The 24,974-nt window shown below is 41.9% G+C and overlaps 3 protein-coding genes across 7 annotated transcripts in view; all 3 read right to left on the reverse strand.

Moving 5' to 3' along the window:
* The window catches only part of LOC111981676 (ras-related protein R-Ras-like), a 30,229-nt gene extending 28,134 nt beyond the window's left edge, over nt 1–2,095 (reverse strand). Inside the window, 3 exon segments of the mRNA XM_024013072.2 lie at nt 939–968; nt 971–1,025; nt 1,202–2,095. Of these exon segments, the coding sequence (XP_023868840.1) occupies nt 939–968; nt 971–1,025; nt 1,202–1,288 (172 nt within the window). The 5' untranslated portion in view covers nt 1,289–2,095.
* Nucleotides 2,096–3,313: 1,218 nt separating this feature from the next.
* si:ch211-195b15.8 (tyrosine-protein phosphatase vhp-1) lies at nt 3,314–6,897 on the reverse strand. Its single transcript, XM_024013065.2, has 5 exons — nt 6,585–6,897; nt 6,139–6,255; nt 5,799–5,958; nt 5,104–5,227; nt 3,314–4,966 (listed from the first exon to the last, which is right to left on the reverse strand). The coding sequence occupies exons 2-5, from the start codon at nt 6,238–6,240 to the stop codon at nt 3,721–3,723; spliced, it is 1,632 nt and encodes a 543-aa protein (XP_023868833.1). The 5' UTR covers nt 6,241–6,255; nt 6,585–6,897; the 3' UTR covers nt 3,314–3,720.
* A 5,652-nt stretch (nt 6,898–12,549) lies between these two features.
* ap2a1 (adaptor related protein complex 2 subunit alpha 1) overlaps nt 12,550–24,974 on the reverse strand; it is a 63,262-nt gene continuing 50,837 nt past the window's right edge. Inside the window, exons 13-22 of one of the 5 annotated variants that reach the window (XM_070433673.1) lie at nt 24,807–24,961; nt 24,240–24,299; nt 23,608–23,679; nt 20,357–20,439; nt 19,613–19,703; nt 17,748–17,870; nt 17,474–17,590; nt 17,326–17,395; nt 17,080–17,214; nt 12,550–14,959 (exon numbers count right to left, since the gene is read on the reverse strand). In XM_070433673.1, coding sequence (XP_070289774.1) covers nt 14,882–14,959; nt 17,080–17,214; nt 17,326–17,395; nt 17,474–17,590; nt 17,748–17,870; nt 19,613–19,703; nt 20,357–20,439; nt 23,608–23,679; nt 24,240–24,299; nt 24,807–24,961 — 984 coding nt within the window. In that variant the 3' untranslated portion in view covers nt 12,550–14,881. Of the gene's footprint in view, nt 14,960–17,079; nt 17,215–17,325; nt 17,396–17,473; nt 17,591–17,747; nt 17,871–19,612; nt 19,704–20,356; nt 20,440–22,462; nt 22,554–23,162; nt 23,246–23,607; nt 23,680–24,239; nt 24,300–24,806; nt 24,962–24,974 lie in introns of all 5 variants that reach the window. The other 4 variants (XM_070433672.1, XM_070433674.1, XM_070433675.1 and 1 more) reach the window with 4 other exon arrangements.

The raw sequence follows: 24,974 nt of genomic DNA on the forward strand, positions 1-24,974 counted from the left end.
ACTTTTGATTCCTATGAAATCACATTCCAAATGCACAAAACATATTCCTTAAGTCAAATAAATATGTCAAAAATATTATGTTAATTAGAATTTGACAAAAGTATTCATACAGTCTACACATGTGTAATTGACATAAAAATCGAAAGAATTTCAAAAAAACGGTCCAGAAAGCACTTTTTTAAAGGGGGTGATACGTTTTTTTCCAAATTTTTGACATTTTTGACTTTTGACTTTTGACTTCCTATGAAATCACATTCCAAATGCACAAACATATTGCTTAAGGCAAAATAAAAATGTCAAAAAAATTATGTTAATAAAATTTGACAAAAGTATTTCATACAGTCCTTACACATGTGTAATTGACATAAAATCGAAAGAATTTCGAAAAACGGTCCAGAAAGCACTTTTTTAAGGGGGTGATAAGTTTTTGCCAAAATTGTCAAAATCTCAAAAATTTGACTCTTGGGTCTTGACTTGCGTTACAGTAAGCCTATGAAAAAATAAGATGAAACTCACACGCCCACTATAGGAATTTTGGGTGTTTACACAGCTCATTTACAATATGGCATTTGCCACCAACTTTGCACGAAACAGCGCCGGTTGTAATATGAAATCCCACACGATCCATCGTGGTTGTATGGTTCGCTCTCTGCCAATAAGTTGCCATGTTATTTTGTACAATTGGGGGGGAGTTCCCTTACATATTGTTATATCACTTGAATACGAACACAGACGGACAGAAACACTTTTACGGCATAGTGAAATGACTACACCTTGGCTTAGAGCATCAACATCTGCCAACTGCAAGTCATAACAGAGCAGATGTTGGTGAACATACAGACAGATTGGCCTCTGCCTCACTCACTGACTCAAGTAGTTCACGCTTTCCCTCTATTCTTGGAGCAAAGAACCATCAGTAAACCTACAGTATGACTTACTGTCTAATCGTGTCTCTTTCCCATCCACTTGCATATTTTGGTGTAGGAGTCCTCGATGGTTGGGTCATAATCCGATACAAAGTATGACTGCGAAAAATAGGAAGAGCATGGTCTAAGGACGTGTGGGGTGGCCTATAGGTGTTTAATATGCACATATTCAATTACCACTACAACACACTCATCACATCAGAAGATTGGACAAATTCAAAACAAACAAACAACACACAGTTGACAATGTCCAAACAGTTGGTGGATTCTCTCACCTGAATGAATTGTATGGTCAAGGCGCTTTTCCCCACACCGCCCCCGCCCACGACGACCAGTTTGAATCTCTCCTCCTCAGCAGACATGATTCGTTTCGTAAAATTCTTTCAACAATTGTCTAAAAACGAAACGATAAAACTGACTAGCTGATAGGATCTATTGATTAAGTGTAATTTTGTAATCCGCAGGGTAGATGAGGGGGGGAAATGAAAGTCCACTTCTCCAACGATTCAGCAAACTACTTTTATCAAGGTAACGTTGGCTCATAGAAAAATCCGAGAAGGTAGCAGAGTTGGGGTTTTACCTCGGTATTACGCCAATATATTTAACTTGAATTACCTACGATAGGTTATCAATATCAAATATAAAATGTATAGTTCGTTTTCTGATACTATTTCATAACATTGAAAAGTTTACCGTTTTAGTCTGGCCCAGTGTTGTAAACTATCCACAAAAGTCGCCTCTAACCCCAATAGTTTCGTATTACTGCTCCTATAATTCATAGGTCGCTACATAAAAAATAATAAAGTATTATTGTTAAATTCTAACGGTTTATCGGCCTATCTCACATCATTTTTGTCAGGTGAAAAGCCTTCCGCACCCGCCTTAAGTAAATTAGGCTACCGATGCCAACTTTGTGACTCTAGAAGAAGAAAAAAATAGCTTGATTATCAACTACCACGTCAAACTTCAACGCACTTGTCTAACTTTCATTATCTCTAGATTGATCCATCTACATATCTCTGCAGACGCATTATATACAAACTTTTGTAATGTCTAAGTTACAGGGTTTTTCTTGGCGATGTGTTCATTTTTCCCTCGTCTTCACGGACTTATTTTTTCATCGCTCCAAGGCAACTTTTGTTTCTCAACCAAGAAGGGTTTCTCGAAATCTCATGCGTATGTAAAAATGGGCGTGTTTTAACGACACTGTTTCCTCATTGTATAAATTCTCACGCTTCTCCCTCTTTTCATGAATCAACAAAGGCGCTATTAGAATGAGATACATTCTAAAATGTTTATTCAATCAACACTGCCCGTTTATTCGTGAAACTGAAACAATATGGTTAAAACTGATTTTAAATTAGTGAACTATAGTATTCACACATTATGTGTACTACATTACGTGTACTACCTTATTTGGCCGTTGAGCCCAGTTGTATGTAGGTCTAGTCATTCATTTGTTTAATGGGGAATTTTACCGCAGAGTGTACATATATCTAGAGCAGGGGAGTATACCTATAAAGCTGATTTTGCAACATATTGGGGGGTGTATTGATCCTTGGCACATGGAATGTTTTATAACCCCTTTATTTTTTTGTTTCGCGTTTAGTACTTTAGCCAATGCATTTGAGAGTGTTGTATGATTACCATCAAACAACTTCAACCAACCTGTTGAGAATATGAGGAGATATGGGAGGGAAAACTCCTAGCATACAGTATTTTATACTAATAGTTCTTGCCAAGTAAAGCATTCTTGTCTTCCTCTCCCTCCCTGATTTGCCCATCCCCACAACCGGATGTGACTCATTTACATGGGCATGTTGCTCATTTTTACCACACCCACATTCAGCCTAGTGGTTAGAGCATTGGGCCAGTAACCAAAAGGTTGCTGGATCGAATCCCTGAGCTGACAAGGTAAAAATCTGTTGTTCTGCCCCTGAGCAAGGCAGTTAACTCACTGTTCCCTGGGCGCGGTGGATGTCGATTAAGGCAGCCCCTGCACCTCTTTGATTCAGAGGGGTTGGGTTAAATGCGGGAGACACATTTCAGTTGAAGGCATTCAGATGTACAACTGACTAGGTAACCCCCTTTCACCCTCAACTCCTCCTTATTAACCCAAGTAATTTGTTGATGTTTAAGGGTAGACTTGTCTAAAAGTGAAAATTATCCTAACTTTATTTTCAAGACTGCATTCTTGTAATATTTTATAAAATAAGTGAATAACCATATCAGTCTGAATTGTGAATCAGATTTTTTCCTCATAGGCCTAAATGATTGTACATTGATGGTTAAATACATGGGAGATGAGTCAGATGAGATGAGAACAGGAGTAAAATATGTCATCTCTAATGAACATTGTGATCCCATTACAAACAACAGTGCCAAAATACCATCCTCAAAATATTCATTTTATAAATAACAACAATAAACTGATCACTTGATTCACATCAATCAATAAATAAAAATCAACATAATCAAGCCTTAATCCATGAGCATTGTGTTGGAGGCATAAACTGCCCTATATATAATATACATAGTGCTTTTGAAGGAAGTCAACAACAAATTGTCATTTATAGGACAAAGCATTCACTCAGAGGACTGTGAACATGGTATGGGCAGACAAATATTATACATGCAGTTCAGTCTCTGTTCTTCAGTTCCTCTCACTCACACACACACACACACACACAAATCAATCTCCACACACACACAAATCAATCTCCACACACACACAAATCAATCTCCTAGCATTTATCAGCCCTCTCTCTGTCCGCGCCAATGATCTCTTACCGCATCAGCACCTATAGGGCAGAACAGCCTGTTCCACTTTGATCCGGGGGCCAAACAGCACCCCCAGCAGCATCTTCTCCCCCCAGCCCAGCAGCTTGTTGACAGTCAGGTTGAGAGGAAACAGGAGGCCCTGTTCAGCATCCACTCCTTCCTCAGCCTCCACTGCAGATGCAGACAGTTTAGCTGCTGGCAACACCTGCTGGTCAACTATGATACTGTGCTGGTTCAAAACAGAACTGCTGCTCAGGCTCCCAGTTAGTGTCTTCCTCTCTGCTCTTCCCTTGCTGTGGTCCTTCCCTGTCTTTGGAGTTGAGTTAGGCCTCCCCTTCTCCACGCTCTGACAGTGGCTGGGCTCTCTTTTACCCTGGCCTGTTCCCTCTCTCTCTACCTTCACCTGGGTTCGGGAGGAGCAGCGATTGGGCCGACCTGCTGCTTTGACGCAGGATGTGCTCCTCTCTCTCTGTTGTACGTCTGTCTGTGAGGAGGAAAGGGCCACGGCCGAAGGCTTTCTACCGTGCCTTTTTGAACCACTGGTGCCTTCTGACTCCCTCTTGTGGATGGTGTTGGAAGCGATGGAGCGTGTTGGCTTGTGGCTAATGCTGTGCCTGTTGTTGCTTTCTGGCTCATTCTGGTGGGGAGTTGGGGGAATTGCACCAACGGGAGACAGGGAGAGGGTGAGGCTCTTGCGCTTCTCAGAGAGAGACGCAATGCCTGTTGGGATTTGTAGTGTGTTGGGCTTTGGTGTTGGTGTCGCTGGTTCGTTGGGGCTTGGAGTCATTGCTCCACACGGGCTCTGGGCCTCCCTCTGGTTCTGGTTCAGGTTGAGAGTGAGCGTTCTGAGTTTGCTGGAGAGAGACAGTGTCAGTTGTGACGGCACACTCCTCTGCTCTTGCTGTAGCTTCTCTGATAGACTCTGAGTTTCACATGAATATGAGCATCTTTGCTCTATGTTCTCTGTGTTACAAGTGGAATTCTCATTGTACATATTATGCACATTAGCAACCTCTAAAAAGTCCTTAGCAACATAGCCATTGTCCTGCATATTCATGATCTGATTTGCTGACAGGGGGACAGAGGAACCGCAGCTAATGTTTTCATTGCTTGACTGCAGGCATGTGTCCAGTGATCTGATTGGCTGGATAGTGGGGTTGCCATTAGAGGCCTTCTGAGCGAGGGTTCCCTGGAAGTGTTGTAGCTGACCCAGAAAATTGAAGTTAGGGGAGATTGAAGGCCTGCGCTCTTTCACAAACCTGAAAGTGAGGAACAGACAAGATTAGATGTGGATGCTTTATACACACACACACACACACACACACACACACACACACACACACACACACACACAATCATTAAAATGCATGAATACATATAGCACAGACAAACACACCTGTAGGCATGGTCAAGGTCCATCCCCAGATTGTACATGATGTAGGCCACAGCCAGGGCAGGGGAGCGAGAGATTCCTGCAGCACAATGAACTAACACAGATCCACCTGATGACATAGCCCCATCTGAGAGAGCGAGAAGAGATAGATAAGTATTTTTTTGTTTCTGTTGAAATCATCCATACTGTACTGCATGACATCATTAAGCCAGACTGCAAACTGTGCAAAGCACACAGGTTATGTCAACTGTCATGAATGGGCTTCCTGCAACAGTAGGCTTGTATCAATTGTCCGTGATACTGAATGGGCTGTAACAGCATTCAATATTTCTGAAACCATAGGAGCATAACTGGCCTGCATGAAACCCTGATCAATAACTGCTCATCACTTGAACTGAGTCATCTGRGTTTCTTCCAGACAGACAGTCGCCAGTGTGTAATGCATCCATGATGATGCAGACTGTGGCATAATGATTACATGCAGAAATGTCCTATCACCTATCCTGTAGGATTTGCCCTGGTCAAATCTCCAATGACACCTATATGTTCCCCTTATAGTGCACTTTCCCCTTATAGTGCACGAGCTCTATAGTGTACTAGCTCTCTGTCTCGTCGAAAATAGTGCAGTTGCACTATATGGGGAATAGGGTTGCCATCCATTTGACACCAAACTAATCCAATCTCATCATTATTCTCACCGATAAAATGCAGTGCCTCCGGGATATGGGGCAGCAGGTCGTCTCGGAGAGAGTCCTCGATGGGGATGCGAAGGTACTGGGAACGGGGAAGGAAAGTTGGCTGCGGGCTGTAGCGGCTCACGCTTAGCACGTATGAGATCCCACGGGCGCCGAGGCAATCCTGCAGCCGAGTAGGGAGTGCACGGGGAAAAGAGAGACAGAGAACACTAAATATTAATACATTCTAGTCTTCTGGAAGAGGTGCATTTTCGGTGCATTGTGAAAATATAACGCTTTGGCCAATGACGAGAGCTAGGCTATCAATTCTATAGACTGACCTACTAAATGAAAACATTATTACCTGCGTAACGTCCGTCTCTGCACCCAGGTAAAGATGCGGTAGGATGAGAGACAGCGGTGGACGCTCGCGTGTCCCGTTCTCTCTCTCCCTGTAGAACACCATCTCTGTCCTTTGTGTCTGGAACCGAAACATGAGAGAAATCTGTGTTCATTTCAATATCAAGGGATTACAAATATGTATTAGGCTACAATAGATCGGCATCGAAAAAATACTGGATGGAACTTTGACAATCATTTTAACAGTTGCATGAAATATATTAGCATTATTATTGCCATGAATGTTAATTAAGAAAACATTACTTTGGTCTATTGCTGCTGCAGAATGATGTTCTCTGTGCATTACGTCATGGATTTTGCAAGTTTACATTCATTAGATGATCATAGGAGAATATAAGACTAGACATAAATGATGCAAGCAAAATGCAAGAAATATTACATTGTACTTACAGTGACGATTTTCACTCCAAACGAAGATACTGGAAATATCGCACAAATCAACTTGCACACCAAATAACTCGATATAATCAACCCGAATGGTCTCAAAGAAAATGGATGAAGAATCCCAAAATATATGTTATGCTTTATTAATATTTATTTTAATAATGCTTTATTTTCTCTTTCTTGACTTCTACTCTCGTCCTATTCCTTGTCCTGTCTGCGACTGTAACATTATTTGTTGTTGTATGTCTATACCTGCGCGAGGGGAAAAGGATGAGGTAATGCTGTTTCTACAAGCTAAGAATAGTCCAATTGTATGTGATGTCATTTTCAACCAATCTGCGCCCATGCCGGACTCATTTGTTCATCATCATCATCAATTCGCCTGAAGATCCTTTGCTTTTTATTGTGACGAATCGTATCTTTTCTGACGCTATTGTTGCAGAGGCGTTTTAAAAAAACATGCAGCTGCAATACCCCGTGGCGAAAAGCATTTATTTGTGAAAAACCCTATAATCTCTTCCAGTGGCGATTTTAGCATGTAAATCTTGGTGGGGCAAAAAAGGAAAGAAAGTGGAATGCATGCCAGTAAAGCCACTACACAACACAACACTTAACAATACACGAATTGCACCATAACGGTGACAAACGGTGCCCACAAACTGTAAGGGCCTACATAAAGCTGTCCCAACAGCAGAGTCCCAACACTTTACCACTGCTACACCTGGCTGTCAGTGGAGCCTTGTCTGGCAGCGAAACAGTTCATTCAGCCTCATTTACTGCCATTAAAAAAAACATAACTGATATGTCTGACTTGGTTAAACAAATGTCAATATAACTATTTGTTTAGTGCTTTTGAAATGTACAGCAACAGAATCCAGAACAAGGTCCGTTCTTACAGTGTTCTCCCTGTACACCAAGTCAGAACCGTAGGATAAATAAAGGGGGCATATAAGCAGACATGGAAAGCTCTTACAATATTTGATGATTACATTTATCACGACTCAGGATGTGACCCAGATGCAGACAGAGTAGGCGGAGAGTACAGTTCTCAATAATTTATTGTAACAGTGGGCAAAGGGCAGGTCGAGGAAAGGCATAGGTTTGTAATCAGGTCAGAGTCAGGCAGGTACAGGACGGCAGGCAGGCTCGGCGTCAGGGCAGGCAGAGGTTTGTAATCAGGTCAGAGTCAGGCAAGTACAGGACGGCAGGCAGGCTCAGGGTCAGGGCAGGCAGAATGGTCAGAACCGGGAAAACTAGGAAACAACCACTTGAGAAAATGCCAGGGAGAAAAATTCCAAGTTTAAAATGATAAACATTCAACATTGGCCATGCTGTCAATGATGCATGATTTGTGCCGCGCTCAAAACAACTGTTAACTCGGAACTGCGAAAACTTGACTTCAGTGAGTTCAAGGCAACTGGGAAGTCGAGAATAAATGAGCTCCGACTGGGTAAAAACACTTTTGAACCGTCATCCAACTCGGAATTGTAAATCCGGCCTCTTTCTAGAGCTACAACCTGAAGATCAACAAGGTCATCATGATTTGACCTTGCTTTTTTCAGAGTTCCCAGTTGTTTTGAAAGCACCATAAATCCAGAGAATGAGGCCTCCCGGGTGGCGCAGTGGTCTAAGGCACTGCATCGCAGTGCTAGCTGTGCCACCAGAGACTCTGGGTTCGAGCCCAGGCTCTTTCGCAGCCGGCCCGCGACCGGGAGGTCCATGGTGCGACGCACAATTGGCCTAGCGTCGTCCGGGTTAGGGAGGGTTTGGTCGGTAGGGATATCCTTGTCTCATCGCGACTCCTGTGGCGGGCCGGGCGCAGTGCACGCTGACCAGGTCGCTAGGTGTACGGTGTTTCCTCCGACACATTGGTGCGGCTGGCTTCCGGGTTGGACGCGCGCTGTGTTAAGAAGCATTGCGGAGGACGCATGGCTCTCGACCTTCGTCTCTCCCGAGCAAATTCCGAGGAGTTGTAGCGATGAGACAAGACAGTAACTACTAACAATTGGATACCACGAAATTGGGGAGAAAAAGGGGGTCAAAAAAATATAAAAAATAAATAAATACATCAAATAATCCAGAGAATGCCAGACTGGAATGCCAGAAAGGGATGTTAAGATGGCGCCGAATAGGATGGCTGACGTTTTAGTGCACCTAGTGCTATTTTGTAAATATTTTGCATTGATACAGGAAAAGGCGTGCCGAACAGGCCCCCATTAACATCAACCGGGCTGTAGTTGAGCGGGTCGAGAGTTTCAAGTTCCTTGGTATCCACATCACCAACAAACTATTATGGTCCAAACACACCAAGACAGTCATCAAGAGGGCACGACAAAACCTTTCCCCTTCAGGAGACTGAAAAGATTTGGCATGGGTCGTACGGCCCAGTACATCACTGGGGCTAAGCTTCCTGCCATCCAGGACATATATAATAGGCGGTGTGAGAAGAAAGCCCATAACAGCTTCTACCCCCAAGCCATAAGACTGCTGAACAATTAATCAAATGACCACCGGACTATTTACATTGACCCCCCCCCCATTTGTTTTGTACACTGCTGCTACTCGCTGTTTATTATCTGTGTATAGTCACTTCACCCCTACCTACATGTACAAATGACCTCAAATAACCTGTACCCCCACACACTGGCTCGGTACTTCCCGGTATCCCCTGTATATAGCCTCGTTATTGTTATTTTATTGTGTTACTTTGAATTTTTTACTTTTGTTTATTCGGTAAATATTTTCTTAACTCTTCTTGAACTGCACTGTTGGTTAAGGGCTTGTAAGTAAGAATTTCACGGTAAGGTCTACACTTTTGTTGTATTCGGTGTGTGTGACAAATAAAGTTTGATTTGATTTTGATTTGACTTGGATGACAAAATTTTCCCACAAAGGACCGCAGCGCCACCTTCCTGTTCAAGTGAGCTCAGCACAACAAGGTGAGTCCAAAATGTATTGTATGCTGCTGCATAAATTATGTAATATGCCAGGGAGATATGTATACTGTAGCTAAGAAAGTAATACTAAGTGTATGTTGTGTAGTAAGATGTTAGTAGCCCATGTGCTTCACCCTAATAATTTGGTATATTTACCCCTCTTAATTTCACCTACTGTTCTGACTTGCTGGTGCACATGTAGCCTATAACCTGTTTTAGAGAAATGTAATCATTGAATATTGTAAGAGCTTTCATTGTCTGCTTATATGCCCCCTTTATTTATCCTACAGTTCTGACTTGGTGTACAAGGAGAACACTGTAAGAATGTTCTGAATTTTGTCGCTATACATTTCAAAAGTGCTAAACAAATAGTTATATTGACTACATCCATCCTAGCTCACTCACTGTCTTAATCGAAATTACGGATTGCCTCTTATCGGCTTGTCTTCTCCTTATGCCATAGTTTGTACATCTCTATTGTCATTAGAAACCACATTTTTTAAAGCCAGTCAGCCATATCAGCTATGTTTTTTTAAAAAAAGGAAGTAAATTAGGCTGAATGAAATGTTTTGCTGCCAGACAAGGCTCCGCTGATAGCCAGGTGAGGCAGTGGTAAGATGTTGGGACTGCTGTTGAGACAGCTTTATGTAGGCCCTAACAGTTTGTGGGCACCATTTGTCACCGTTATGGTGCAATTCATGTATTGTTTGCTTGATAATGTTTGTGATATCAACAGAGACAGAATTGTGTCAAGGCACAGATCTGGGGAAGGGTACCAAAACATTTCTGCAGCATTGAAGGTCCCCAAGAACACAGTGGCCTCGCTCATTCTTAAATGGAAGACGTTTGTAACCACCAAGACCTAGAGCTGGCCGCCTGGCCAAACTGAGCAATCGGGGGAGAAGGGCCTTGGTCAGGGAGGTGACCAAGAACGTGATGGTCAGTCTGACAGAGCTCCAGTTTTTAAAAAAAAGATACAAATACACCTTATGGAACAGCGGGGATTGTGAAGAGACACACACACACACACAGGCACAGACAAAAACGTACACGATAAGACATGCACTCTACAAACACAAAGATTTCGTATTGTAGATATGTGGTAGAGTAGTTGCCTGAAGGTACACACTTAATGTAATGTCATGTAATATTTTTAATTGTATATAACTGCCTTAATGTTGCTGTACCCCAGAAGAATAGCACCTGCCTTGGATCCTAATAAATACAAATAATGTAATCATTCAGTCATAGCCTATATTTAGTGACCCACAGCTGCAAGAGGGGGAGAAAACTCACATAACATTGCACAACTCAAGATAAATGGGTTAACATGAGAAGTACATAGATAATTTATATTTAGTTCATGTTTTATTTCTGCATCAAGGCTGATCTTTGCTTGCACGGGGCACACGTTTGCATGTTCACTGTAGCCTAGGAGACGGCCTAGTTCGTTCCATTGGTGCATCATGACGAGTTACTCCTCTTGCTGAAGCCCTATATTCCCATTGGGTCAAATTAAGAATAAGAATGAATTAATCTAATCTGATCTCAATCCAGTTCTGCATTTACCCCTGTTAACAGTGCAGGTTTATGACTGGGGGAAGATTTGCTGATCCTATACCTGTGCTTGAGGGCCAATTTAACCTGGTGTTGAATTAGTAAAATAGAAATATGACTCCAGAACTTGTCTGTTGTCGTTTTGATTATTGAGGGATAAAAACGCATGCAGGTGCCGCTTTCTTCGGTGGAAGCTCGTAATAGACGTGATCAGCACAACAAAGGACACCGGGAACAGGTGAATAATGGGTTTGGGTCACTTTCCCTCCCCCTCTGACTTGTTCATAGAGGATGTAATAACAAATCAGGAGTTTCTTTCTGATTAATCAGCAAAAATCTAATCTCACACCAGAAGACATACATTTAATTTATATGTGGATTGAGGGTCGGTTTCCCAAACACATCTCCATTGATCATGCTTTTTAGTCCAGGAAAAAAGGCTCTATTATGTCAAGATGACAGTGAGGATGGAATCTGTTCTCTTTGCACACTTGAGCTGCATTTACACAGGCAGCCCAATTCTGAATTGGACAAAAGATCTGATCCGATTGGTCAAAATACCAAGAATTGGACAAAACATCAGAATTGGGCTGCCTGTGTAAACACTGCCTAAATGATCTGTAAAGGCCCACTGTGACACTCCATATCCTATCACCCTTTTCATCCACAGCCATTAGGTTAGAGGTACAGGTTGGTAACATGCAGTGTTTGGGAAGCTACTCTGAAAATATAGTTAACCAAGCTACCACTTACTTCACACTGGAAGTTAAGCTACACTAATTCTACCCTCAAGAAAATATAGTTTACTTGACTAAAGTTACTTTGAAGTAGTAGTTCACTACATCCAAACTACTTCATGAAAAAGCATCATATGTAAATCCGATATGTCTGACTACAAATCTCAAGAAAATATCACTTTGGGGTCATATGTTCACATAATGTGGAATTTAGCCTATTAAACACAATTTCAAGTGAGAGGTAGGCAAGTATGATGCAGAAAAAGGAACTTATTGCCTACTTCACCCACATTTTATTTGAGCAAAATCAGTAGTGTCTAGTTCCAGTAGTTTACTACTCTGCTACATGGCAAAGAAAGTTGAAACAATACCTAGATTTGATTTTAGTTCAACTACCACCAAGTTACTGGAAAATATAATTAAATTACAACTACAGTTTACTACTCCCCAACACTGGTAACATGCCACATTACCTGCTTTTGCAGATTCTTTATTCAATGAGCAAAATCACATTACATCTACTACTTAGTCAATGTGATGAGTTCTTATTGGACTATGTGATACATCCAACTACGGTTCTGGACAGCTGCTGGGTGTACAGGCTTTTGTTCAAGCCCAGCACTAACACATGTCCACAACAAGAAACTGATGTGGAACTGTGGTAAGCGTTGGAAAGAAATTCCGCTTCACACATCATCACACACAGACACACTTTCCCACCAAGAAACAGAGAGCCAGTGGTAGAGTATATGGCATAGTTTTACTTTCACATTATTCAGTACAGAGTAAATCTTAAATCTAACACAGGTATCTCACAGGTTTAACACCAATACACAGGGCTGCATTAGCTAGCGGATACTGCACACACACACAAAATTATTCTACAGTTTCCACTACAATGATCAGACTGTCCCACTAATGCTGCATGGGTTAGACATATAAGTGACTCCTGTTGAAACTAATATGACCATGTCTCAAAGATAATTTAGGATATTTTTATCACGTGGTACACCGACACACACACGCGATGCCCACCCCTGATGACTAGATCCTGGTAGTTGTGATTGACAATTGGTCTTTGAGTTCTCTCCTCCTCCCTCTCATCTCTAAGAATGGACATGTGGGTGCGTGTGTCTGAAATGTGAGTTTACAGATAAGTGCTGTCCAGTGTCTTTGTGGTTGGTTGTGTTTTCAAAGATTATAATCAATCTATTTGCAGATTGCTATCTTCTCCCAATTAATACCATAAGGTAAGTATTTGTGATGTGTGTGTGCACAAGCCTGTGCTTGTTTAGAGATCAAGTTCTGAGGTACTCCTCTTTTTTCAGTCAATCACGGTGTCAAGCAGCACTCTACTCTCCAATCCCATCTCTCTTTTCAGCACGAAAAAATTTTAAATAACGAATACTAGGCCTCTGCTCTGCCACTTCACTCTTCATGTGAACACGGACTGGCCCACTGCCCTCTAACTCCTTCCAACTACCACCTGAACTCCCCATCAATGGGACTTGCTCAATGCTTGCTTATGCACGACAAACATTTCATAAACTGTCGTAAAACAGCCCATGTCAGTTCTCAACCAATGTTCCCTGCCTCAAGTGTCAAAAAACATTGCTAATCTGAAATAAACACTTAATTATGATGGTGGTAAGTAGGCTTTATGACAGGTTTAAGTCAAGTGTTAACCTCACCGCTGTCTGATTAATTAACACTGTAAACAAAACCAGCTACCCTGCTACTCTCTCCCTCAATCTCGCTCTCCTTCTAGCTGACCCCTCTACCCAATTCGCAGGGTACACACAGCTATCCCTACTCTCGCTCTCTCACACACACACACACAAAGCAACAACATTACACCATTAAAGAAACAAACACTTCAATAACTCCACTACTAATAAAAGTAAAGATGACAACAACAAAAAAGATAAAGTAATTACATTCTTTTTTATATATATATATATATATATATATATATATATATATATATATATATATATATATATATATATATATATATATATATATATATATATATATATATACCATGAACAGGTACAGAATCATTTGAGTTTATGTATAAAGTATGGTTACACGCCAGAAAGACAGGGGAAGTGGGAGAGGGGTGGTGTGTGTATGTGTTTGAGGGGTATTGAAGGACTGAGGTCTCTTAGAACCACCTAAAGTGCACTGGCCATTTCTACTGGAATAAAGCTGGAACTGTAGACTTGGGAATGTGCRGYAWTTRTTTTATGGAATATTATATCTCAGGGATTATACTGATAGAGGCCCTTGGAATGTATAACCGGTGGGGGACTGGGACAGCAAAGGGTGGAGAAGAGATGGGGTTGGGGTGAAGGTGGGGGTTTAGAGTGTCGTTTTGGACCCTTACACAGAAGAGTCCCATTTCTTTAGTGATTTCGTTTTACCCCTCCCTCCCACTAAAGGAGGACCCTATACAGATACTTTACACAGACACTTAAGCATGTACAAATATATGCATGTATCTGCCTACATGTGAGAGTATCTGGGTGTGTATTACGTGTGTGTGTGTAGAACTGGTCCTCCCATGCAACTCCCAGGAATAGTCTAAGGTTGAAATGTCGCGGAATCAACGCACAGAATCTTCCACCCTCCCCCATACATCACACAGGCACGGACACATACACCAGCTGTCATCAGAAGTACAGGAGTACTCGGGGCTTAAACAGACAGGACGGAGAAGAACAGGACACACATACCAGCACGATTCTGGAACACACACACACACACACACACACTTATAGGTAAGCAGGTAAACACCAGAAAAAAAACAAGAATTGTAGCGCCAATGATAATAAACAGTAATAAAAATAAGAATCGGAATTATAATCGTGACAATAGTAATAAATGTCAATGATAGGGCAGTCGTGTAAGTGGCAACGGCTGCTTTTTTTCCCTTATGTAGGTATTTTTCTTTCTTCTCGTTGATTCTTTGTTCGGGGGGGTTGAAACACTGGTCTCGGTGTGTTGGGTGTCTAGAGCGCGGTGATGATGATGGCCTGGAGCGCGTTGGGTGGGTTGTAGACTCAGGGTTTCAGAACTGTTCTGCCAGGAGGTCACAGACGCGCTGGGAAACGGTGTCCTTGCTGCTGCGCAGAGTCAGCCGGTACATCTGACAGAGAGGGGACACAGATTTAACATGTGTAAACACACACACACACACACACACGCGCGCGCACTCAAGACCGCACACAGACGACAAACACACCCTTAAACATGAATGAACATACAGGGTGGTCAGTAAAGTTCAAACACACATAATATATATACAGTGCCTTCAGAGAGCATTCACACCCCTTGACTTACTCCACATTATGTTGCGTTACAGCCTGAATTCAAAATTGATTACATTCAGTTTCTCACCCATCTACACACAACACCCCACAATGACGAAGTGAAATCAAGATTTTTTTTTAAATGTTTGCAAATTGATAGAAAATGAAATACAGAAATATCTCATTTACATAAGTATTTATACACCTTTGCTATGACACCCCAAATTGAGCTCAGGGGCATCCAATTTCCTTTGATCATCCTTGATACACCTGTGGCCAACTCAGTTGTTTGGACATGATTTAGAAATAATCACATTATACAAGGTCCCACAGTTAACAGTGCATGTCAGAGCGGAAACTATACCATGAAGTCCAAGGAGCTGTCCGTAGAGCTCAGAGATAGAATTGTGATGAGGTATAGATCTAGTAGTGGTCTCCATCATTGGGAAATTGAAAAAATATGGAACAACCCAGATTCTGCCTAGAGCTGTCCGTCTGACCAAACTGGGCAAGAAGGACCTTGGTCAGGGAAGTGACCAAGAACCCAATGACCAATCTGACAGAACTACAGAGTTCCTTGGTTGAGATGGGAGAACCTGACATAAGGACAACAGTCTCTAAAGCACTTCACCAATCTGGGCTTTATAGGAGTGGCCAGACGGAAGCCACTCCTGAGAAAAAGGTACATGACAGCACACATGGAGTTTGCAAAAAGGCACGTTAAAGACTCAAAGCATAAGGCAAAAGATGATTCTGATGAGACAAAAATGTTTGGCCTGAATGGAAAGCATTATGTCTGGTGAAAACCAGGCACAGGTCCTTGCCCGTCAACACCATCCCTATGCTATGCATTTCAATGAATGGAGCCAAATACAGGCAAATCCTTGATGAGAACCTGCTTCAAGAGTGCAAAATCTTAGATTGGGGCGAAGATTTATGTTCCAACAGGACAATAATGACCACAAGCATACAGAGAAAGCAACGCTGAAATGGCTTCAGGACAAGAATGAGAAAGTCCTTGAGTGGCCCAGCCAAAGCCCAGACTTGAATCACATTGAAAATTTGTGGAAAGACTTGAAGATTGCTGTTCACCGCCGCTCCCATCTAATTTAAGCGCTTGAGAAAATGTGCAAGGAAGAATGGGAGAAAATCCCCAAATTCTGATGTGCAAAGCTGATACAGACAATAATGACACATTCTCCAAGACGACTCAAAGCTGTAATCGTCGCCAAAAGTGAATCCATAATGTATAGACTCAGGGGTGTGAATACTTATGTAAATGAGATATTTCTTTATTTAAAAAATAAATGATAATCACTTTGTCATTATGAGGTATTGTGTGTAGATGGGTGAAAAATAAATATTTAATCCATTTTGAATTCAGGCTTTAACAATAAATGTGGAATAAGTCAAGGGGTATGAATACTTTAAGGAACTGTATATATTGGATCATCAACATTTTTAACACGAGGGTAGAATGGATTTACACTGATGACACATTATCAACCTTGAGTCTAACACTGCACAGAGACAGAGAGAGACAGAGAGAGACAGAGAGAGACAGAGAGAGACAGAGAGAGACAGAGAGAGACAGAGAATGTGGAGATTCAAGTGTTCAATTTTGGGATGTCAGTGAGAAAGTGTGGAAGAATCAATGTGGAGGGAAAAGTGAATGAGAAAGTGAAAAAAGGGTGTGAAAGAGAGAAGAGGGGGATGAGAAAGAAAGAACGAGAGAGCGAGAGAGAACAGGGACAGTTGTGTGTTACCTGCTCGCCAGGCTTGATTTGCAGCAGCACACAGAAAGACACAGACAGCAGTGAGTGATGCAATGAGAGCAGCACAGAGAAGGACAGACGGACTCTGTGTGTGTATATGCATGTACATTTGTGTGTGTGTGTGTGTGTGTATGCATGTACATTTGTGTGTGTGTGTAGTTTGTGTGTGCACGTGCGCGTACCTGGGCCTGCGCATTGGGTTCCAGTCTCAGCAGGCAGCCGACCTGTTGGGCCTTGGTCTGGATGACTCCGGCACACACATAGTTCTCTGGGTTAGGATCCACATTCTCCAACAGGGCTGTCCCCAGGCCCAGCAACTAGAGACAAGAGGGGGGGGATAGGAGTGAGTAGGATGTGGTAGACATTCAGCAGGAAAGGGAATTAAATGAATATGCCTCAAATGTGTGTGTGTGTGTGTGTGTGTCTACCTTGGCCTTGAGCACTTCTGTGTCCATGCCATGGCTGGCCTTGAAGATCTTTTGTGCTTCTTGCTGGGGCCTGAAAAGAGAAGAAAAGTCAGAAACACACACACAACCCCCTTACATGCTCGCACCCAACACACACAATCTCACTCACTGGCTGAGTTGTTTCCAGCGCTGGAAGAAGTCTGCGGCGGCCATCTCTGTGGGTTGGAAGAACTTGTTGATGGTGACAGGCAGCTTGAGAGAGATGTTCTGCAGGGCTCCCCCATACCTGAGAGGAACATACACACCTTTATAAACTGAAGACGACAATACAAAATGTGTGTGTGTGTGTATGTTTGGGATACTCCTGATCTTGCGTGCGTGATTGCGAGGTGTTTGTATTGTATGTCCTGTGTAATAATCTGGGTGCGTACGCGCGTGTGTACCTGAACTTGATGTTGAGCAGCGGAGCATCAATAAAGTCAGTCAGACACTCGATGTTGATAACCTGCTGCACCTGTGCTCCTCCCTCCACTAGGGGTTCCACTGTTTTGGTCTGCACGTTGAGCTGTGGGAAAGCCAGTCAAGGAGAGGAACAGAGCCGGGACTAGAGACCACACAGGGGGGACTGCATATTGAATATAGCTATGCGTGTTAAATACATGCAAGTATAGCCTGCAACCCAAGGGACACACATAGTGTTGCACAGTATACGGAAACTTTGATACTAGAACATGAAAAACAGTTCAGTACAAGAATATGTTACTTTACTGGTTAAAGAGACAGCTTATTTTATAAAAAGATGCGCTACTTCTATGCAAATGTTGTTGATCAGTACCATAAAATAAGTCCCAAATGTAAGGGAAACAGATTGTTTATCATCTGTAGCCTCATGAAATCGGCCAAAACAAACTCGACAGCTCAATGCATGCACACACTCATATTGAATACGCATTCCCCTGTATTGTGAATAGGCTAAATCATGATTTATCCAGTTTATCAAATCGAGATTTACCATTCAAATAAATGATAACCATTATGTTGATATGTAGTTAGATTGGTAAAAACAAAGTCACATTTATTGTATGATTGTGTAATTGATTCATTTAAAAGGGGAATGAAAACACTTAGTAAAGCTAATCAAAGAGATCCACTAATACTAAACATCTGCATTTAACACGGAAACATCTCTATTGTTAGGATTTTGATCTTGAACAACGTTTATTAGAGGTATGGGTAGGCCTAGGGCTGTGGCAGTCATGATATTTTGTCAGACGGTGATTGTCAAGCAAAGAACTGCCGGTCTCATGGTAATTGACACCTTTAGCACGAAAAATCTCAAATTTGGACTCATCAGACCAATGGACAGATTTCCACCGGTCTAATGTTCATTGCTTGTGTTTCTTGGTCCAAGAAAGTCTCTTCTTATTGGCATCCTTTAGTAGTGGTTTCTTTGCAGCAATTCGACCATGAAGGCCTGATTCACGCAGTCTCCTCTGAACAGTTGATGTTGAGATGTGTCTGTTACGTGAACTCTGTGAAGCATTTATTTTGCAATTTCAGAGAGGCAGTTAATTCTAATGAACTTATCCTCTACATTTTCCAGATTGACTGTCCTTCATGTCTTAAAGTAATAATGGACTGTCATTTGTCTTTGCTTATTTGAGCTGTTCTTGCCATAATATGGACTTGGTCTTTTACCAAATAGGGCTATCTTCTGTATCCCACCCCTACCATGTCACAACACAAATGATTGGCTCAAACGCATTATGGAAAGAAATTCCTCAAATAAACTTTTTACAAGGCACACCTGTTAATTGAAATGCATTCCAGGTGACTACCTCAAAGCTGGTCAGTAAATTCAGGAATTCTTGCCAGTGATGCAACAAAAATGCCAATATGGCGATTTACAGTTACAGTTAGCTGGTGTTCTAACGCCTATTGTTTCCATTCCCCTTTAATGCATACATCTCTGTCTCTGAAAAACGTTGACGTAAATTTTTTAAATGTAATGATATTGATCTTAAAATTTGTCCCCGTTACTGAACAGAGCAGTAGCAGAGTTCATCTGTCTGGATCAACTGCCATTTTGTGACTTTGGCTAATATGCCTTCTTTTTTTAGCTGTGGTATCATTTTGGTATCGAGTATTGTGATGGTATCGCGTATTGTGATACTAAACCTGGTATCAGTATCTAAGTCAAAATTCTGCTATCGTGATAACATTAACACATAGTGTGCAAGATAGGGGTGTGTGTGTGTGTGTGTGCCAGTGTGTGTGTGAGAACAGTAAGTGAATGCATTGAAGGATATGAGACTGCAGCTCCCCTGGGCAGCTGACTGTGGTGCTAAAGCTGACAAACTGCACCGAGGTCTTATTGCCATAGAACAGATACATCCTCCCTAGAGAAAACAAAACACACACACACACGTTAGAAGATATTATGTCAAGTGGACACATTTAGGTGAAATTTCCAAAATAACACATACATGTTAAAATGCATTATGTATTGTTATGTATACTCCCTTATTCAGGCTATAATGCAGCATTACACACCAACTCGTTCCAGTTTATAATGCATTATAATTCATAATTCTTCATACCTACAGTACAACATGTATGGATACAGTCGGTAACCCACCCATCCCATCAGTAAAAGCACTATACACACACAGTAGCCAAGTTATGCATTATGCTCACTCACCCACTGAAGCGTAGCTTACCACTGAATAAAACATTCTGTATACTAAAATGGACATGACAAAGCTAGGATGTGAACACAAATACTAAATGACGCCATCTATTACATTCTGTGCACGCTCAGACGTACTTAGCAAAGCTATAGAATAGTACAGACATCAGTTCAATAAGGTTACAGCATATAGGCTAATGTGTTTCACATAGGACTGATCTGCATGAAAAGGGTTAATACTTCAAGGGAAGAATCCTAACTTGAAACCCACACATAATGCAATCTCCCAGAACTCACATCAATGTGACAAATGTGACTTAGGATTCAAGCATCTCCCCGCATTGTCTAGTAGCCCAAACTCACCCAGGTTCTGGCGGTACTCAGACTTGATGCCGATCTGAAGCAGCTGGTTCTCAAACAACACACCGTTGTTCTTACACACAAATCTGACAAGAGAGAGAGAGGGAGAAAGTGAGTGTGTGAGCGCGTGCGCGAGGGAGAATGAAAGTGTTAGGATTTATCATCATGTATCATTAGCTGTTTATAAAATGTCAATCATGTGGTGGTACATACACTACCTATAAGTTACTGTAACTCTTCAGTCATGCCATCCTATCGCAATATCAATTCACTTTGCAGGCAAACATATACAGTTGAAGTCGGAAGTTTACATACACCTTAGCCAAATACATTGAAACTCAGTTTTTCACAATTCCTGCCATTTAATCCTAGTAAAATTCCCTGTCTTAGGTCAGGTAGGATCACCACTTTATTTTAAGAATGTGAAATGTCAGAATAATAGTAGAGAGAATGATTTATTTCAGCTTTTATTTCTTTCATCACATTCCCAGTGGGTAGGAAGTTTACATACACTTAATTAGTATTTGGTAACATTGCCTTTAAATTGTTTAACTTGGGTCAAACGTTTCGGGTAGCCTTCCACAATAAGTTGGGTGAATTTTGGCCCATTCCTCCTGACAGAGCTGGTGTNGACAACAAAGTCAAGGTATTGGAGTGGCCATCACAAAGCCCTGACCTCAATCCTATAGAACATTTGTGGGCAGAACTGAAAAAGCATGTGCGAGAAGGAGGCCTACAAACCTGACTCAGTTACACCAGCTCTGTCAGGAGGAATGGGCCAAAATTCACCCAACTTATTGTGGGAAGCTTGTGGAAGGCTACCAGAAACATTTGACCCAAGTTAAACAATTTAAAGGCAATGCTACCAAATACTAAATATATTGAGTGTATGTAAACTTCTGACCCACTGGGAGTGTGATGAAAGAAATAAAAGCTGAAATAAATAATTCTCTACTATTATTCTAACATTTCACATTATTAAAATAAAGTGGTGATCCTAACTGACCTAAGACAGGGAATTCTTACTCTGATTAAATGCCAGGAATTGTGAAAACCCGGTGTATGTAAACTTCCAACTTCAACTATACCTTGAATTCTAAATAAATCACAGACAGTGTCACCAGCAAAGCACCAACACACCTCCTCCTCCATGCTTCACTGTGGGAACCATACATGCAGAGATCATCTGTTCACCTACTCTGCATCTCACAAAGAAACCGAGGTTGGAACCAAAAATCTCATTTGGATTCATCAGACCAAAAGGACAGATTTCCACCGGTCTAATGTCCTTTGCTCGTGTTTCTTGGCCCAAGGAAGTCTCTTTTTCTTATTGGTGTCCTTTAGTAGTGGTGTCTTCGCAGTAATTTGACCATTAAGGCCTGATTAACACAGTCTCCTCTGAACAGTTGATGTTGAGATGTGTCAGTTACTTGAACTCTGAAGCATCTATTTGGGCTGACATTTCTGAGGTGCAGTTAACTCTAATGAACTCATCCTCTGCAACAGAGTTAACTCTGGGTCTTCCTTTCCTGTGGCGGTCCTCATGAGAGAGTTTCATCATAGCGCTTAATGGTTTTTGCGACTGCACTTGAAGAAACTTTCAAAGTTTTTCAAATGTCTTTGCTTATTTAAGCTGTTCTTTCCATAATATGGACTTGGTCTTTTACCAAATAAATTAACTTAACAAGGCACACCTGTTAACTGAAATGCATTCCAGGTGAATACCTCGTGATGCTGGCCAGTACATTCAAGAATTCCTGCCAATATGGCGATTTACAGTTAGCTGGTGTTCTAAAGCCATTCCTCTTTAATGCATACTTGTGTCTCCAAAAAATGTTGACGTAAAAAAAAGAAATGTAATGATATTGAACTTAAAAGATGCCCAAATACAGAACAGAGCAGCAGCAGTGTTTGTCTGGATCAACTGCCATTTTGTGACTTATTCTTTTGCAGTGGTATAATTTTGGTATCGAGTATCGTGATGGTATCGCGTACTGTGATACTAAACCTGGTACCAGTATCGAAGTCAAAATTCTGCTATCGTGACAACACATAGTGTGCAAGATAAGGGTGTGCCAGTGTGTGTGTGTGCAAATGCATTGAAGGATATGAGACTGCAGCTCCCCTGGGCAGCTGACTGTGGTGTTAAAGCTGACAAACTGCACCGAGGTTTTATTGCCATAGAACAGATACATCCTCCCTAAAAAATAAAAAAAAACACGTTAGAAGGTATTATGTCAAATGGACACATTTAGGTGATATTTCCAAAATAAAACATACAGGTTATAATGCATTATGTACTGTTATGTATACTCCCGTATTAAGGCTATAATGCAGCATTACACACCAACTCATTCCCGTTTATAATGCATTATAATTCATAATACCTACAGTACAACACGTATGGACACAGTCGGTAACTCACCCATCTCATTAGTAAAAGCACATACATACATAAACTCAGCAAAAAAAGAAACATCCTCTCACTGTCAGCTGCGTTTATTTTCAGCAAACTTAACATGTGTAAATATTTGTATGAACATAACAAGATTCAACAGACATAATCTGAACAAGTTCCACAGACATGTGACTAACATAAATGGAATGATGTGTCCCTGAACAAAAGGGGGGGTCTAAATCAAAAGTAACAGTCAGTATCTGGTGTGGCCACCAACTGCATTAATACTTCAAGGGAAGAATCCTAACTTGAAACCCACACATAATGCAATCTCGCCGAACTCACATCAATGTGACAAATGTGACTTAGGATTCAAGCATCTCCCCGCATTGTCTAGTAGCCCAAACTCACCCAGGTTCTGACGGTACTCAGACTTGATGCCGATCTGAAGCAGCTGGTTCTCAAACAACACACCGTTGTTCTTACACACAAATCTGAAGAGAGAGAGAGAGAGAGAGAGAGAGAATGAAAGTGTTAGGAGATATCATCATGTATCATTTGCTGCTTATAACATGTCAATCACGCGGTGGTACATACACTACCTATAAGTTATTGGAACTCTTCAGTCATGCCATCCTATCGCAATATCAATTCACTTTGCAGACAAACATATAGATGCACCTTATCATACGTGAATGACTTAACATAACATATGTCAGTGACATCTACACAGTTGGTTTTGTGTCAATCCAGCAGGTTGTTAGATACCTTTGCTCAAGAGTGATAGAACCCAAAACAAGCTAGCCCCGCCGGAAAGAGAGATAGGGCGAGCGGAGGAGCGAGAGAAAGCTCTTACTTGTTGAGAAGCTCGTCTGACTCGGGCAGAGGAGGGGCAGGATCCTCAGAGGCCGCAGTAGGGGGAGCAGAGCTGAGAGGAGGAAGGAGGGATGGAGAAAGGATGGATGAGGAGAGGTGGATGACAGCACCCACAGAAAATGGCAGGGGGTGTGAGAAAATGTAAAATGTGTTTGAAGGGGATCAAATGAATTACAGATAGAAAAAGGGATAGAGAGAGGAGGAGGAAAGGAGAGAGGGTGAGTGTGTCGAGGGAGACCCAAAGCAGTGAGGCATGACAAACAGGAGAAGAGAAGGAGAAGAGAAAAAGCAGAGGTGGGTTTATATGAGCACTTAGATCCAATTCATCAAAACTGACAGCATTAACAAGAACAATGAGAAGATTTTTGCTGGTAAAAAAGAAAAGAAAAAAAGTGTGGTACATGTATGTATGAATAAATAAACAGCATAGGTAGGCTACAATGACATAATCCAACAACCCACATGCAATAGAGGGTGTGTGTGTGTCTATGTGACTAGTCTAAGGTTGAGGTGCCCATGCAGCCTCCCTAAATAACTTTAGATTAGAACAACAGTGTTCATGTGTGTTTGGGTGCAACATGACAGTCAGCCATCTTATTACTGGCCCCTTACTCCGAGTCACCAGGACCCTCCACCAATGGGGAGTCAGAGGCCTCGGGAGCGTGAAGAGCGCTGCCAATGTCCAATCACAATCGAGGACAAGAGACACACAAGCACACACGTTGCCGGACCAAGCACGCACGCACACACACACACGCAAAAACACAGAGAAGGGGAAATAGAAAAGGGGAAGGAGAGAAAGTAAGAAAAGAGACAGTCACATACACAGCAAGATAAAAAGAGAACAGACAAGATTACACATAGAAGACGCAGAGGAAACAAGAAGAATGACTGATATAAAGACAGAGACAGAGGACCAGCACATATCACAGACAGCAAGCACCACAAGAATAAAACAACAACGCTCATTTTCAAGAGCAAGCTTCATATTCTACCACAGTGCATCTGGACAACTAAAACACATAATAGCCACACCACAAACATCAAGTGTCCACTAGACACTGATCTTAGGTCAGTTTAGAATTTATCCCCTTAAGGGTAGGCTTGGAGTGGGGGAAATCTAGGCTGATCGTAGATCTGTGTCTATGGGAGTCTTCTAGTCACAGGGTAAACATTCACCTCAGGAAGCCGTCGTCGTTCACGCCGGCAGAGGAGGCTGCAGGCCCTGCCTCTGAAAACACATCAACCAATAGGCTGCCTGCACTGGGAGCGGCCCCACTAACGGGAGCGGCCGAACGAAGGCCAAGCAGATCCGCTGAAGGGGATGGGGTGGACTGGAAGACAAAG

The sequence above is a fragment of the Salvelinus sp. IW2-2015 genome, linkage group LG20 (genome assembly GCF_002910315.2).
Source record: "Salvelinus sp. IW2-2015 linkage group LG20, ASM291031v2, whole genome shotgun sequence".
Taxonomy (NCBI): Eukaryota; Metazoa; Chordata; class Actinopteri; order Salmoniformes; family Salmonidae; genus Salvelinus; species Salvelinus sp. IW2-2015.

Coding starts and splice junctions, on each gene's coding strand:
- si:ch211-195b15.8 (XM_024013065.2), bottom strand. CDS start 6,240: ATGGTGTTCTACAGGGAGAGAGAGAACGGGACACGCGAGCGTCCACCG. Junction 5,228..5,798: donor GGAGGCACTGCATTTTATCG/GTGAGAATAATG, acceptor TCGCTCTCTCAG/ATGGGGCTATGTCATCAGGT. Junction 4,967..5,103: donor GACCTTGACCATGCCTACAG/GTGTGTTTGTCT, acceptor CCTCACTTTCAG/GTTTGTGAAAGAGCGCAGGC.